The sequence below is a fragment of the Mustelus asterias genome, chromosome 11 (genome assembly GCF_964213995.1).
Source record: "Mustelus asterias chromosome 11, sMusAst1.hap1.1, whole genome shotgun sequence".
NCBI lineage: Eukaryota > Metazoa > Chordata > Chondrichthyes > Carcharhiniformes > Triakidae > Mustelus > Mustelus asterias.
The window spans coordinates 29699577-29715745 of record NC_135811.1 but is presented as its reverse complement, the minus strand read 5'-3'; the positions used below and the strand labels follow the sequence as shown (position 1 = coordinate 29715745).

At 39.0% G+C, this 16169-nt stretch overlaps 1 protein-coding gene across 7 annotated transcripts in view; it reads right to left on the bottom strand.

Moving 5' to 3' along the window:
- The window catches only part of plekha1b (pleckstrin homology domain containing, family A (phosphoinositide binding specific) member 1b), a 70694-nt gene that overhangs the window by 21313 nt on the left and 33212 nt on the right, over positions 1-16169 (bottom strand). For all 7 annotated transcript variants that reach the window (XM_078223344.1, XM_078223350.1, XM_078223348.1 and 4 more), the window contains exons 4-7: positions 15786-15831; positions 9364-9461; positions 3407-3541; positions 966-1103 (exon numbers count right to left, since the gene is read on the bottom strand). In XM_078223344.1, coding sequence (XP_078079470.1) covers positions 966-1103; positions 3407-3541; positions 9364-9461; positions 15786-15831 — 417 coding nt within the window. The remainder of the gene's footprint in view (positions 1-965; positions 1104-3406; positions 3542-9363; positions 9462-15785; positions 15832-16169) is intronic.

Sequence of the window (16169 nt, the reverse complement as noted above, 5' to 3'; positions counted from 1 at the left end):
GCAGATCTGGCAGCATCTGTGGTGAGAAATAGAATTAACGTTGCAAGTTAAATATGACCCTTCTTCAGAACTGCTTCTGAACTTCAGTTCTGAAGAAGTCTATTTTCAACTCAAAACATCGATTCTATGGCCGCCCCACGGTGTTTTTCTCAGTGGGAGGCGACGTGTCATTGGCCAGCAGGAGGATCTTCCTAGTCCTGCCTCTGTCAATCGTATTCCCTACTGAATCCACCCCACACTACCAGGAAATTTGCAGCGGGGTTACACCGTCAGCAGAACCAGAGGATCCCGCCAGTGCGAGCAGCCAGAAAGTTCCGGCCATTAACTCGTTTCGCTCTCCACAGATGCTGCCAAACCTGAGTATGTCCAGTAGTTACAATTAAAATGTTGTTCCTCTTGTTGCTGAAGTTCTACATAGCTGGAAGGCTAAGAGAGATAAGGGTAAATATAAATTCAATTAAGTCAAAACTTCATTTAGAAAGACTAGGACTGTTAATTTGTGGAACCCTTAGGTTGACACGGCACATCCTATTGACATTAAGAGTTTTAACAACACCAGGTTAAGCATCTCCACATCATGACATCCTATTGATGCATGGTATACTTCTGCTATGCTATTCCTAATCTGAGATTTTAATGAGGAAACAGGATGCTCCATATGAGTGTAAGTGGTCTACTCACAAGCACTGACAAGTCTCAGCTATATAACTATCAACAAAGGAGGCGGCTAGGTTAGTACATGTACATGTTTTACCCTTTCAAATGAAGAATGTTTATCAAAGGAGTAAAAAAGTCTCGGGGGGGGGGGGGGGGGGGGGGGGAAGAGAGAGAGAGAGAGAGGAAAGAGAGAGAGAGAAAACGGATTGTGCTTGATAAGTAAATATTTCTATACAACGTTATGCAAACTAAACAATATTGGAAAGTTTCCAATATGGTTAGCACTTTCCCAGACGCAGGTTACTCACCACTGCTCCTTGTTTAACACAGTAACCACTTTTAATGACTGCGTGATCAGGTGTAGGTTTGCCAATAAAATATGCTAACTGACTTTGGGAACGTTTCAAATTACTTTTCTCAATTCCTTCAAGATATTCCATCCCCTCCTGTTAAACAATAATATAAAGTCATTAAAGGCAAAATAAATCAGAATTATTTTATTTATTATTTGTCACAATTAAGGCTCACATTAACACCGCAATGAAGTTACTGTGAAAATTCCCCTAATCGCCACACTCCGGCGCCTGTTTAGGTCAATGCACCTAACCAGCACGTCTTTCAGACTGTGGGAGAAACCAGAGCACCCAGAGGAAACCCATACAGACACGGGGAGAACGTGCAAGCTCCACACAGACAGTGACCCAAGCCGGGAATCGAACCCGGGTCACTGGCGCTGTGAGGCAGCAGTGCTAACCACTGTGCCACCGTGCACTAAAATCCATTCTATCATCAAAACTTCAGGTAGAGCCATTCAAAATACAAGACAGCTGATCAGTAATATTTGCATATAACATTTGATAGACTTAACAGTTTAGAATATTTGATCAGTATTTGAAAAGAAACTTCCAGACTAGAATGGCTTGAATAAATTACGAGTCTAGACTCCAAGACTGGTCTGACCAGAACTATTTACATAATTATACATGTTTATTTCTGTAAATTCGCATCATGGATAGAAATATTTTAATTGTGGGGAACAACATAATTGTGATTGCAAAAATTTATTTTTGAAAAAAATTCAGAATGAACCTTCAGGTTCACATCAATAACATTGACATAACTGTGGTAATAGGAATTAGTTCCATATGTTTCCAAGCTACAAATATGGAAAGGTTTGAGGCAAAACCACTTCTGAAAACTTTTGAATGATACAGTAAACATAAATCCAAGTGCAAAAACAGATCCACCCTCAAATGTAATTACTATTTTAACACCTACAGTAAGTTACATATAATGCATAACAAATCAAACTCAGATGGGCATAGATCACTTTTATCCATAGTATACATAAAATACTGAATTGTTACTTAAATCCTATCACTAAAAATATAACAGATTCTTCAGTTTGCAGATCTATTAAGATTAATTCAGAAATCACAATAGACAGCAGCATTCCCCAGCAAAGAGAGGGGGGATTATCATGCTCAAATGGTCCTAACACAGCCACAGCATTTAGCTGCCAGAGACATTTCTAGTTGCCTGTGGGAAGGGTTAGGAACTGGCTATTCAAATATCAGACGAGGCAGGCAGTAAAAACACTAAAAAGTAGAAGGGGGGAAAATCTTAACCCACGAATACAATGCTCGAGACAACGGAAACTGGCAATGAATGTCATCTTACTAGCTTCACTCAGAATGAAAGAAGACTTCTTAAAATCTGCAAGCTGTCTCATGATTAAGTTTCAAGAGGATTTGTTACACATAAATGGCACATGGAGATATGGTGCTTTTGTTGATCTGCCAGAAATAAATGTTCCAACCAGAGAATAGGGGTAAGAGTAAGGCCATTCGGCCCTTTGAACCTGTTGCATCATTCAATAAGATCAGGCCAATCCTCGACCTCAACTCCACGGCCCACACAATCTCTCAGTTGCTAATATCACTCTCGTAAATATACTCAATGGCTGAGCATCCACAACCCAGTGAAAAGTTTCTCATCCTAGTCCCAAGTGGCTAACTCCTTGTTCTAAAGCTGTGACTCTCAATTCTAGACTCATCAGTCAGAGAAACATTCTGCCAGCATCCACCCTGTCAAGTTCTTTAAGAATATGATATGTTTCAGTAGGGGAAATCCATGCCACAGAGATTGTCCACCAAACAATAATAACCTTCTGCTAAATTTGGGCAACAGAATTCAATTTTGTTATCCTGTACTTCAGAAGTGATAATTAAGAAACAACTCTGATGGCAAGTGCATCAGGGAGTTGCTGTAAGTTATACAATCCACATGGGCCCCAGGTGCAATCCTAGATAAATTGGCAGTTTCTCTGGAGGAGCACTGCAATTAGCTTCCATGCCCATGTTTTGGAAATAGGTTGCAGAAAGTCAGACCCCAGTGTCAACTGCATTCAGCGAGCGGATGCCTGGACGTTCAAGTGTGATGATTGATTACTTATGAATACTTCAACATGACGAGCCTGTTGGTTACAGTTTCATACATTCAAGAGAGGACTGTGAGGAGTAGGGGTGCAGTGGTTGAAAACAAAAAATACTGAGCAGAATCTTGATGCAGTACAAGGGTCATGCTTTACTGGCACTCGGCAATATCCCTCAACTTCAGTTAAATGATCACGCTCACTTCCCCAAAAATGAAGATTGATCTTTAAGCCAGCTGTATGATGCACAAATATATTTTGCTTCACTACCATCACAATTTGCCAGGTATGTTAATATATCATTTTGTTTTTCACCTGATTCGTCTGTGTAATAATTGGAACACCACCAATAATTTCTGTCTTGTATGGCCCTGGCTTCCTTCCACATGACCCCTCCATAAGACAATTTTGGTTATCTGTGTTCAGTTGAACATCTGATGGTTTTGGTACCTGTTTGAAAAGAAATAGTGATGATAGCAATACAACTAGTAACATGTACATCGCATGAGTCACATAGTAGTATTTTCTTAGCTAGCACTGAAGAGTTTAACAGCAAGATTATCCAAGACCAGTTCCATTAACATGCTTTTTTTCTTTAAGATGAAACCTTTGCACAATAATTAATCCAGATATTTTCAGATAATTATGTGACCCCTTACTGGTCACTGAATGTTGTGCAGGTAATAATAAATAATGTTAACAGAAGTAAACAGCGTATAAACATCTTTCAGAATGTTTTTCAACATGAAATTTATTGAGACCATATTCATAAAAGATCAATTTTCAACATTGCATTACCAATCCCAATACTAAAGAAAATAGGGCGTCAACACTGGTGCTCTGCAACATGCTTGCAGTTCATTATGAAAGCAATATTTTATTCACAGCAGAAACATATCACAAAAGCTCAAATAATACTCCATTCTAGCCACTCCAGAAGATAGTTAAGAATGAACCACATTGCTGTCGGTCTTGAGTCACAAATATGTGAGACAAGGGAGAAGCTTCAGAATTCCATTGCTGAAGGATATTACTAAACCAGTTGGCTTTTAAAACAACAATCCAACAAATTCATGGCCATTTTTACAGATTTTTGAGGCCTTAAAAACGAATTTAAATTCTCGAACTTCCATAGTGATATTTGAACACAATTTGTCTGGATTATTACCAATTGCCAATGGTGGGATGAAAGGTGCACTGCATGAAAGGCCACAGTCAATAAAGAGTTTGAGGGCAGTTGCAACGCTTGAGGTTGCAGAGATATTGTAGTGTGAACCCATGAAATGAATTAAATATGAGAATGAGAATTTTAAATTCAAGAGAATGGGAATTTCAAACTTGCATTTTTTAATGTTTACTGCTTCTCTTCCTAGATAAGTAAAGAATGCAAGGACATTACTAGTTAAAACGTCTGAAAGAGGTTTCATGTCTGCTTTGAGTAACTGAGGAATCATGAGTCAATTGTGCACCAGCAATTTCAGGGGTGGAATGTGAGCAGAAACTGGTAATGGATAAAATAGAGGTCATGATGTGGAGATGTCGACGTTGGGCTGGGGTAAACACAGTAAGAAGTTTAACAACACCAGGTTAAAGTCCAACAGGTTTATTTGGTAGCAAAAGCCACACAAGCTTTCGGAGCTCCAAGCCCCTTCTTCAGGTGAGTCCACACCTGAAGTGATAGTCTCACCTGAAGAAGGGGCTTGGAGCTCCGAAAACTTGTGTGGCTTTTGCTACCAAATAAATCTGTTGGACTTTAACCTGGTGTTGTTAAACTTCTTACTGTAAAATAGAGGTAGCAGAACTTTGGGTAGCTGAAGTTCACCACCGCCACCAAAATCCTGCTCTGTTCATTTTTAAATTATGTTCATTTTAATTAATTTCTGGGACATGGGTGTTGCTGGCTGGCCAGCATTTATTGCCCATCCCGATTTGCCTTTGAGAAGGTGGTGGTGAGCTGCCTTCTTGAATCGCTGTGGGTTGACCCACAATGCCATAAGGAGGAAATTCCAGGATTTTGTCCCAGCGACTGCGAAGGAACAGCAATATATTTCCAAGTCAGGATAGTGAATGGCTTGGAGGGGAACTTGCAGGTGGTGGTGTTCCCGTGTATCTGGTGCCGTTGTCCTTCTAGATGGAAATGGTCGTGGGTTTGGAAAGCGCTGTCTAAGCATCTTTGGTGAACTGCTGCAATGCATCATGTAGGTAGTACACACTGCTGCTACTGAGCGTTGGTGGTGGAGGAAGCGGATGTTTGTGGATGTGGTGCCAATCAAGCATGCTGCTTTGTCCTGGATGGTGTCAAGCTTCGAGTGTTGTTGGAGCTGCACCCACCCAGGCAAGTGGGGAGTATTCCATCACACTCCTGATGGTGGACAGGCTTTGGGGAGTCAGGAGGGGAGTTACTCGCCGCAGTATTCTTAGCCTCTGACCTGCTTTTGTAGCCAGTGTTTATGTGGCGAGTCCAGTTGAGTTTCTGGTCAAATGTAACCCCATGGATGTTGACAGTAGGGAATTCAGTGATGGTAACAACATTGAATGTCATGGGGTGGTCTTTTAATGGTGATGGTCACTGCCTGGCATGTGTGACGCGAATGTTACTCGTCAGCCCAAGCCCGGATATTGTCCAGATCTTGTTGCATTTGAACATGGACTGCTTCAGTATCTGAGTAGTCATGAATGGTGCTGAACATTGTGCAATCATTGGCAAATATCCCCACTTCTGACGTTATGATGGAGGGAAGGTCATTGATGAAGCAGCTGAAGATAGTAGGGCCTAGGAAGCTACCTTGAGGGACTCCTGCAGTGATGTCCTGGAGCTGAGATGACTGACCCTCCACAACCACAACTATCTTCCTATGTGCCAGATATGACTCCAACCAGTGGAGAGTTTGCCCCCTGATGCCCATCGATTCCCGTTTTGCTAGGACTCCTTGATGCCATACTCGATTGAATGCAGCCTTGATGTCAAGGACCGTCACCCTCACATCACTTCTGGAATTCAGCTTTTTTGTCAACATTTGAACCAAGACTGTAATGAGGTCAGGGAGCTGAGTGACCCTGGCGAAGCCCGAACTGGGCGTCACTGAGCAAGTTATTGCTGAGCAGGTGCTGCTTTGTAGCATTGTTGATGACCCTTTCCATCACTTTACTGATGATCGAGAGTAGACTGGCCAGGTTGGATTTGTCCTGCTTTTTGTGTACAGGACATTCCTGGGCAATTTTCCACATTGTCGGGTAGATGCCAGTGTTGTAATGTACTGGAAGAGCTTGGCTAGGGGAGCGGCAAGTTCTGGAGCACAAGCCTTCAGTACTATTGCCAGAATATTATCAGGACCCATTGCCTTTGCAGTATCCAGTACCTCCAAACGTTTCTTGATTTCACGTGGAGTGAATCGAATTGGCTGGAGAACGGCATCTGAGATACTGGGGACCACTGGAGGAGGCAGAGATGAATAATCCACTTGGCACTTCTGGCTGGAGATTGCTGCAAATGCTTCAGCCTTATCTTTTGCATAGATGTGCAGGGCTCCTCCATCATTGAGGATGGAGATATTTGTGGAGCCTCCTCCTCTAGTGAGTTGTTTAATTGTCCACCACCATTCACAACTGCAAGTGGCAGTACTGCAGGGTTCAGAGCTGATCCGTTGGTTGTAGGGTCACTTAGCCCTGTCTATCACTTGCTGTTTGGCAAAATATCAATAATATTTTCCAGTCCTGACAAAAAGTTTTAAGCCTATAGCAAGTGGCTCACTTCTTTTTCTCCTTAGGTCCCAGTCTTTTTGTTTTTAGTTATTAGGTTTCCAGTATTTGGCTCCCACTTTGTATCATGCTTTGGGTGAATTTCAATGCAAATGTGGCAGTATAATTCAGGAAGCAAGTTGGTAATTTAATTCAAAATAAACGCAAGCATTCTCACCAGATTCTAACATTAGCAATTAATTAACAAGAAATAATATAACAGAAGCCTTCATTTTCAAAAGAGCATTACTTGTTAAGAGTGGCACTGTGATTTTCTGTAAACTTATGATGCTCCATATCAATGATGATACAAAAGTGTAATCGAGTCCCTGGATGCCTACCTACACATTCATTTGTGAATTGTTCACTGTGCCTGCATTGTGAATCCCCAAAGAATTTGAATAGGAATCGTGAGGATTTGGATCAGGGGTTTCAGAATCAATGCAAAGCAAAACACATTACAAACCATAAATCTTCATAACTTGAGAATCTACAACAGTAATATTCACAGTTGAAACTAGTAAATTAGAAAGTCAAGTCTCCCCTCTAAAAGTTAAATTGTCAAACATTTCATCTCAAAAAGATAAAATCAAGATCATTAGCTAAAACTTGTTAACATGGAACATTAAAAATCCTGACCATTTAGCAAAGACAAAGAAAAAAGTTAAAATCACTTTTACCCAGAGTTGGAAACCCTCAAGTCAGGTCTCCTTCTCAGCTAGGTTACTCATGACGAATGTTGGAAACTGATGGTTATGATCTGTCCCTACTGTTGAACAAATGGGGAATGAGACGATGCAAGTCAACAACTTCAGGGATATTAAATCGAATGTATTACATTCAACTAATTCTGAAATTCAATGTGTGGGTGTTGTTTTTTTAAACTGAGGCAGCAAACCTCTCATTTTTCCCATGCTTGGCATAAATTCAGGTCAGTTTTATGGTAAATTATTTTGGATTTGTTATTTCCAACATTTATTGATGCAACATTGGCAAAATTGCCATAAATTTACTAATCAAACTCATGTCATTCAAAATTTCATATAAAGGCAGAAAAGTTTAGTGCAAACGTTGCTATCTCTGTAAAATAGATCCCTGGAACAAATTGTCAAGCTTTATAATACTGATGAGGATAATTTTACTCAATGCCCACAAAGCTTTAAGTTCTAAGTTCTAATTATCCATTTAAACTAGTTTAACTTGAATTGAGAGTTATTGAAAACATGGAGAAACAAAGCAGGACTCAAAATCTACTTGCACTACAGTTAATTGATTTGAAATGTTCAATTATACGAAAAGGATATCAGCCAATGCATAAGCTGTACAGCATCATGGTGAAATATGAGAATTATCACTTTCACTCCAACACTTGGCAGGATTCAAACCAAGTAGTGAAACAATAATGTTCTAACCTGCCCACAACCTTTGCGAAATTCCAAAGATAGGAATTAAACTGGAAAGCCAAAATGTTGTGCATCTGACGATTCAGGATTATTTGCAAAAACTGAAATTTGTTCAATTTAGATTTCTGAGGAGCAACATAATTGACATCATCAGAATGATCTAGCTGGGAACAAGTTCTGACTGAAGGTTTTGCAACTCCGGGATAAAATTGGCATTGCTTTCATTAAAAAACTGACAAACTTCTGTTAATAGTTTTTCTCCCCCACCCCCCCAGATGTAGCTGAATTTCTTTAAAATAAAATTACTTTTCCTAGACATTACTTGCTCTTTAAATGCCTTGAATTTTCATGACTTATAAAACCATTTCTTCAAAATACAATTATTTTCATTGAGTTGTTTTGTTAATTTTTAGTGAGTCATTTTGTGAATTTTTAGCTTGCTAATTTGGACAAGAAGCATTTTCTCATTTCATCATCCTGTACGTGCATCAAGTTAATATCGTCTGACACAAAGAAAGATTTTTTGCTACTCTCCTGAATAAGGTGCCCTAATTTCAGAATAGCACTCAGTAAGGTTCTTTCCATTCCCAGATTTTGGCAGGCCTTCAAGCTTCCAATGACCTAAATTTATAGATCAGCGTGGCAAAACCATCTTCAAAAGTGGTTTTACTGTACGTCCAAAAATACTACAATGCATGCCAGTTAATAATTATATTTATGTCTCACACAACCAAAAATAATTACTTTCCTTCCATCGCAAATTTGTTTTTTTAAACTATTACCTCACCTTCACGTGAATATTGCTGAAGCTGCAAAGGACATGTTTAAACAAATGAATCATCTAGTTAGTACTTAAATTGCATGCCATGGTGCTGTCACATTATGCCAAATTTAATGTTTCATGTATGCAGTAATTATTTTGTTGTTACAGACGAAAAAAACGATAGCAAGGACAAATAAAGAGTACATTTTTATAAAATATATTCTGAACATGATTGGTACATTGGAATTTAAAGTAATTTCCAATGAAAGAAAGGAACTCAAGTTAAAATAGAATATGTCAACACCATTTTATATTTGTTCCGCACTTAATGGCTGCATTACAGCGACACCTAAATGAACTTTACTTACTGTGATCTTGGTAGCTTTGTTCAGTATATTCACCCACTCAACCAAGTCCTGCTGATCATTTGCTTGCAGAAAGTACTTCCTCATTCCTGCATTGATAACTGTTAAGACAGGTCAGAATCATGATTTTAGGCCCATGAATAAAACACATCAGCCACTGACCAAATGCATTTGTTTTTAAAAAGTACAACAGTTTTTCTTGTCTAGGAGAGTAATGTCTAACATGACTATAGTGTGTTCAAAAAATGTTGCTCAAGAAAATATCTGCTTTAGGCGACTAGGTTTGACACAATTCAGAGATTGATATTACTAAATGGGCCATTCGCTTATGCAATCATTGTAAGTATCTCCATTACATAATTAAGAAATCAGGGTAAATTCTGAACAGAACATTTTAGATGATCTTGCTGGATACCATTTTACTGCTACAAACTTCATGCCCTATTTTCTGACTCCATTCCTCTCCTTGACAAACATTCAAGGCCGAATCAGGCTATTCACAATCCTGAGCTCCAAGATAAATTTACAACCATATATCCACACCATCACTAACAACCTCATAATATTATCTAACTCTGCTCCTGCCTCAATTCACTTACTGCTAGGACTTTAATCCATGCTTTTTACCTCGAAGCTTGAGGGCTGAATGTGCAGCAAGCTCCTATTTTATATACTTTTATGTTCATCCTTCAAGATGTTTCTTAAAACCGACCTCTTTGATCAAGTTTTCAGACTATTATCCCTAATAGCCCATCACACATCTTCCTTTATGTAGTTCAGTGTCAAACTTTGTAATGCTTGTGAGGCGTCATGATATTTTTTAAACATTTAAGGTGCTATTTAAATACAAGTTGTTGCTGTTCAGAGCCCATCATTGTGGTTCCCTCAATGACTGAGATAAGTCAACGCAACATGTGATATGTTGAGGAATAAAATACAAGAAGGACCCATGCATGTTTCATCTCTGGTCTTTGCTGAGCTAACAGATCTCAACTTGGTTATGGAGAGAAAATGTGGCCTTATACTTCCTGGAACCAGGAAACGAGTGGGAAAGAACATCATGTGTTGCAGCCCGATTCCTGCTTGCTATCTGAGGATTTGTGTTAAATGTGTGTTTTTGTCAAGCTTCTTTCTGTGCATTGTTTATAAGTTTATAGGCACCATCGTGCATCATCTGCCATTTCTATACATACATTTAATTTTATCAAAAAAAACTCAAATGCATATGAAATCCACCTGCTTACAACTTTATGTTCTGACACCAGTTAAAATTACAAACAGAATGATTCATATGGAATCACTGAATCCAAGACTTTCCATGTAAAGTACCATGCAAACACAAATAATGCATATGCAGTCACAAACAGTTATTAGAAATGCTCAGTGATTCCCTGGCAATTTTTGACCTTGATGCACCTTTCTACATATAGCCCTCCAAACTGTTGAAAACAAACCAATAGAGATCATAAACTGTAACTTTCCTGACAACTCTGTAAATGGAGTGGTTAGCAATGATGGAGTAGAAAAATTTCAAATTGACATCAGAGACTGTCGCTGTCTTGGCAATTGTTAATTTGGCATCCAGTTGGATGTTGGGAAATTTCTTGATGCAAAGATTATAAAAAACATAATTACAGGGAAATATAGTTCATCCTAGATTCATTGCATGGCACTTGGCATACACATTGGAAAGCAGTATATTTCAATAATCCCACCAAGAGAAAATAAAAAATTCTGACCATTTTAAGAACTGAACATTCCCAATCAGGAGTTAATCATTATTACAGACCAAACTATCTAATTGAACTTCCATAACCGCTCGCAAAACATGACACTCGCACAATTTTTAGAGTCTGCTACATCTATGAATCACCACTGCTCAATGCAACCATGGGCCTCGTGAGAGCTAATAATTTCCCCTCCTCTACCCACTATCAACCCCAGTCCTCAAACATTTCCACACACCCCAATGCGTATCGTCTTCCACCACGTAATTCCTCACAGCTTATATCCACATACACTTAATTAGGATGTAGATATAAATCTCATGTACAAATCATGCTGCTACACTGACACATTGGATCTGAGTAGCACAGTACTTGCTTGTTTTTGTGATCCTCCAAACATGCCTGAGCTCCAATCATCAGAACGGTTGTGAGACAAGGTAAACATATTCAAGAGCTACTCTTGCACATTACAGCCATCAGTTGCAGAGCATCACCACCATTGCTGGCATGGGAGCAAGTTAGCAATGACTTGACCCAAAACGAAGATTAAGTGGAAAATCTGAAAGCCTTTTACTATCAGAATAATACTGCGAAAACTAGGGCGGCACGGTGGCAGTGGTTAGCACTGCTGCTTCACAGCGCTAGGGACTCAGGTTCGATTCCCGGCTTGGGTCACTGGCTGCCTGGAGTTTGCACTTTCTCTCCATGTCTGCGTGGGTTTCCTCCAGGTGCTCCGGTTTCCTCCCACACTCCAAAGATGTGCGGGTTAGGCCATGCTAAATTGCCCCTTAGTGTCAGGGGGACCAGCATGTTTATGGGGATAGGGTGGGATTGTTGTCAGTGCAGGCGCAATGGGCCAAATGGCCTCTTTCTGTACTGTAAGGATTCTATGATTCTAACTTAGTTTAGCAAAATGCAAACCATTCATTAAACACCAACACTGCCTTTATGAATTAGTTTACTCAGATATTCTATTCAAGCACAGTTCAAATCCTCATAACACACCATAATGCACACAAGATTCTACATTACCATGGGCATGAATTTCATCTCAAAATATTTCTTAAATTTCAAAAATCACAATGCATCCAAAAATATTGCATTTATCAATTTTTGTAACTAATTTCTCAGAGTTTCACCTTATTTGCAAAATTTAAACTGAGGTAATTACAGTACATAATTTCTCCAATTTTCATAGTAATTTCATTTCTGTAGTTTCAGGGGAAAAATAACACCATCTTGTTTCAGAGTGGCAGCTACTTGAAAGAAATGACAGATAAGAAAGGTCTTTCTTTGTTTCACTCAATGGCTACAAGCTCCAAAATTATGAAATAGTGATCAAGCCCAAGATGGGGTACAATGCCTTATCTTGTCAGTTTGGATCTTGTTTATCTCTCTTGTGGGGACAATGAATTGGATTCAATTGGATTTTGAATTTGGTTTCTGGAGCAAGCAAGGAATGGATTTGGGTTTGTCTGGTCCATTCTGATCATTGGCTTTGTAACTTTAAGGTTGGAGTTAAATCAAAAATAATGATCAAATTTCATGTCTTTCCATTTTGAAGTGAGGATTAACATAATTTCCAATGGGCAAATTCAGCTTCAGAGAAAGTAGACGGCATAGTTTCTTACTGTACAAATTACTACGAGTTTCCACAGGACTAACATAACTTTGTAATGTTTTACCATTGTAACTTTGTGAATTACGTATTTGATTTACTGGCAGCTTACAGCTATATTTATAACTCTCAGAGTTCCAATGTTCATTATAATTTGCAGAGCGAGAAGATTTTAATACTTAATTTTTAAAGTGCACTTTGTCCCTGCAAATATACTGCCATAATGTCCTTCCATTACACCTCACATCCTCATCATTACAATTATGTTGGTCAGGTTTCCGTTACAAGTTGTGAAATTAAGACAGGAAGAAAATAATCGAGAACAATGAGTGGAATTAAGAAAACTGAATGAATGCGTGGCAAATCAAGGTTCGAACCGTTTGAGAAGATTCCGATTTCTGAACAATGCATACAAGCCGATTGAACGATTGAAATGTAACATATGGCTGAAAGGGCTGTGGGGGAAAAATGTTTGTTCCAAATAGGTACTGTAGTTCAATCTCAGAAAAATATGTCCAAGGTTATTTTAATATAAGTGTAGAATTCATTTTTTTGGCTAACAAAATAGAGTTATGCTACTGAACTCAAATACAAACACATTATTAGATTAATTTGCACCAAGAATGTTTTATATAACGCTTATGTTTTCACTGTTTTTTTTATAAACTCAAGGTTTAAAAAAGATCATGACTTCCTGCTAGTTCCACTGGTGATAAACCATGGGGACAGGGGGCTATTGAAATCCACCTGCCAGGTTAGAGCAGTGCCATGTCCATGGGTAGATTTACAAATGCAAAGGCAGTCTGTTTAAAAGAAAATTCTGCACACCGAGAGAAAGAGAGAGGAGTGGGGGAGAAAAGAGAGAGAAAAAAAAAAAGAAAGCAGCAGCTGTTGCAAACAGCAGAGTAAATGTGGTTCTCTGGTAGCTACCAGACAGAATGCTGATAGAAACCTGTTCTCTGGTTGAAGAGAAGGAACTTGTAGAGATTAAAAGACATTGGTGAATTGGGAGAAGGAATCAAACTGGGATTTTGCTGCACGAACTGGGAATGTTCAGAAAACAAGGAAATTATTTTTGACTTATGACTCAGTGAAATAGAAGTGATCCCATTGGAAGCTGGGAGTAACTTTGGATCATTAAACTGCCAACAGTGAAGCATAATGTATAAACATGGCATGAGGATGTGGGTCATAATAAGAAAGTAATAAGGGATATATTTTCTGAAGCTTAGAGTATTATTGTCTACTAAGTAACATTTAGTTGATGCTGATTTTAGTTTGTTACAGTAAAAGTCTTGAAACTTTACCACAAGTCAATCACTGGGAATTCAAATCTCTTTTGAAAAATTATCGGTTTCCACAGAGATCATAACATATTGGTATGTTTTATTGGCAGCTCTTTGCATTTGATGCTATTATTGGTCTGGTCCCAGGCATTTTTTGGAAAGTAGGTCTCAACATGCCAAATCAAGGAGCCCATATGAAACCTTCAGAATCAGGCCAGGCTAGAAAGGTTCCAGGAATCCAAGAGGAAAAAATTTTTTTTAGATGTGTACACATTATAGTTTAGGGCAACAGTCACAAAAGTTCTGTTCTACTTACTCAAGGAGATTGTGTTTTTGCTGCTGTCCATGTTTGCCAGTTTAATTTAAGCCATTGTCTGGTGAAGTCACGGACATGATAAACAAAGAAGCCAAAACAGAGTGAAGAATGCTCTTTGTTGGAACATTGGCCATGCTACACACTTACTAGTTACCTGGGCAAGTAAAAGCTTTCTCTGAAGTGGTCTTAGGCACTGAACCAAAACAATTACACTGCAAAAATCCACAAAATATAACAGTGGTCTAAGAGTCTCGTGGCAAACTGGCAAATCTCACACCCTCCTCCCCCACCAAAGCCATCGCCACCACTACCAGCTTTCTCTTAGTTTGGCTGTGTGGCTGCTATAACAGTTATCCTTTCAGGCAGCACAGTAGTTAGCACTACTGCCTCATAGCACCAGGGACCCAAGTTCAATTCCAGCCTTGGGGACTGTCGGGGCGAATGTGTAAACTCCATCCAATGTATGTATGTGTTTCCTCCAAGTGCTCTGGCTTCTTTCCACAGTCCAAAGATGTGAAGGTTAGATGGATTGGCCATGATAAATTGCCCCTTCATGTCCAAAGATGTATAGGCTAGGTGGATTAGCAGGGTGACAGAGATTTGGCGGGCGGGCGGGGGAGGGTAAATAAAGGAGAGATGCAAGTTCTCGCTGCAGTTTAGAGAAGAGTCATAAGGCTAATCCTGCTGATCCTTAGAGGCTGGGGATCAAGCTATGAGAAAAGACTGCAAGATAGGGCTTTTCTAAAAAGAGCCTTGGAGGTTGTATAATTAAAAAGAATGAGAAAACAATAATTCCAGATAATGGGCTTTTGTATAATTAAACAGCAAGAGCCCAGGAGGACACAGGTTCATACTAATATTAGTTGTGGCTCAGTGATAGCTCTCTTGTTTCTGTCAGGTTTGTGAATTCTAGTTCTACGTCAGAGACGAGTACAAAATCCAGTCCGATAATCCTGTACAGTAGAATATTGTCAGAGGAATAGTATTTCAGATGTAATGTTAAATCACTCAAATGGGTATAAAATGTTCCAAGCGCTATAATCAAAGAATAAAACGGGGTGCTCTCCCAGGGTCCTATGCAATAATTATCTTTCAATCAACACAATCTGGTCAATGTCACGTTGCTGTTTCTCAGATCTTGCAGTGTTCAAGTTGGCTGCACTGTTTCCTATATTACTACATTGACTTCACTGTCAAATCATTTTGTTGGCTGTAAAGTGCTTTGGGACAACCTGTGGTTATGAAAGTGCAAGTTTTCTTTTAACATTGACTATGCTTAAAAGGTAATTTGACTCCTATTCCTTGGGATGTCTCGACACTGTGATAAAGTATGAAAATTAGTACTTTAGTTTCTTTCAGTGCTTTATAAATGTTATACAGTACAGTAAATACACCTAATCTAGAGCACAATGAAATCATTAGTGGCACCAGTTAACGATCATTTAAACCAAATAAAATCAGTTTTGGAAGGTTCTTACCAAAACAGTACTCGGCTTTTGGTCTTTGCTTTGTTGCATCGCTGACCTAGTAGATCACAAGTAGTGAGTCAACATACAAGAGAAATGTTACATGTTCTACTTTTAGTTTTAAATAGGCATTGTCAAATACTCATCAAATACAGGAAAACAAATGTGTATAAAAAATGCCCTCAGAATAAGTATGCAACATTAGTGTACCTTTAAGAAATGCTTTTTTTCCAAATCATGTTCTCTGCAGCTCTCAGCCTCAGCTTTTTCTCATTGCCAGGCTGTCTGCTAGGAGTCCTTTTATTGATACTTCAATGGCTTAAACAGGGTTTTGTTTATTTTTGCTCTGGGGTCTTTTATGACCTTGCATTGTTAGGAGAAAGACTGGTGGCAGGT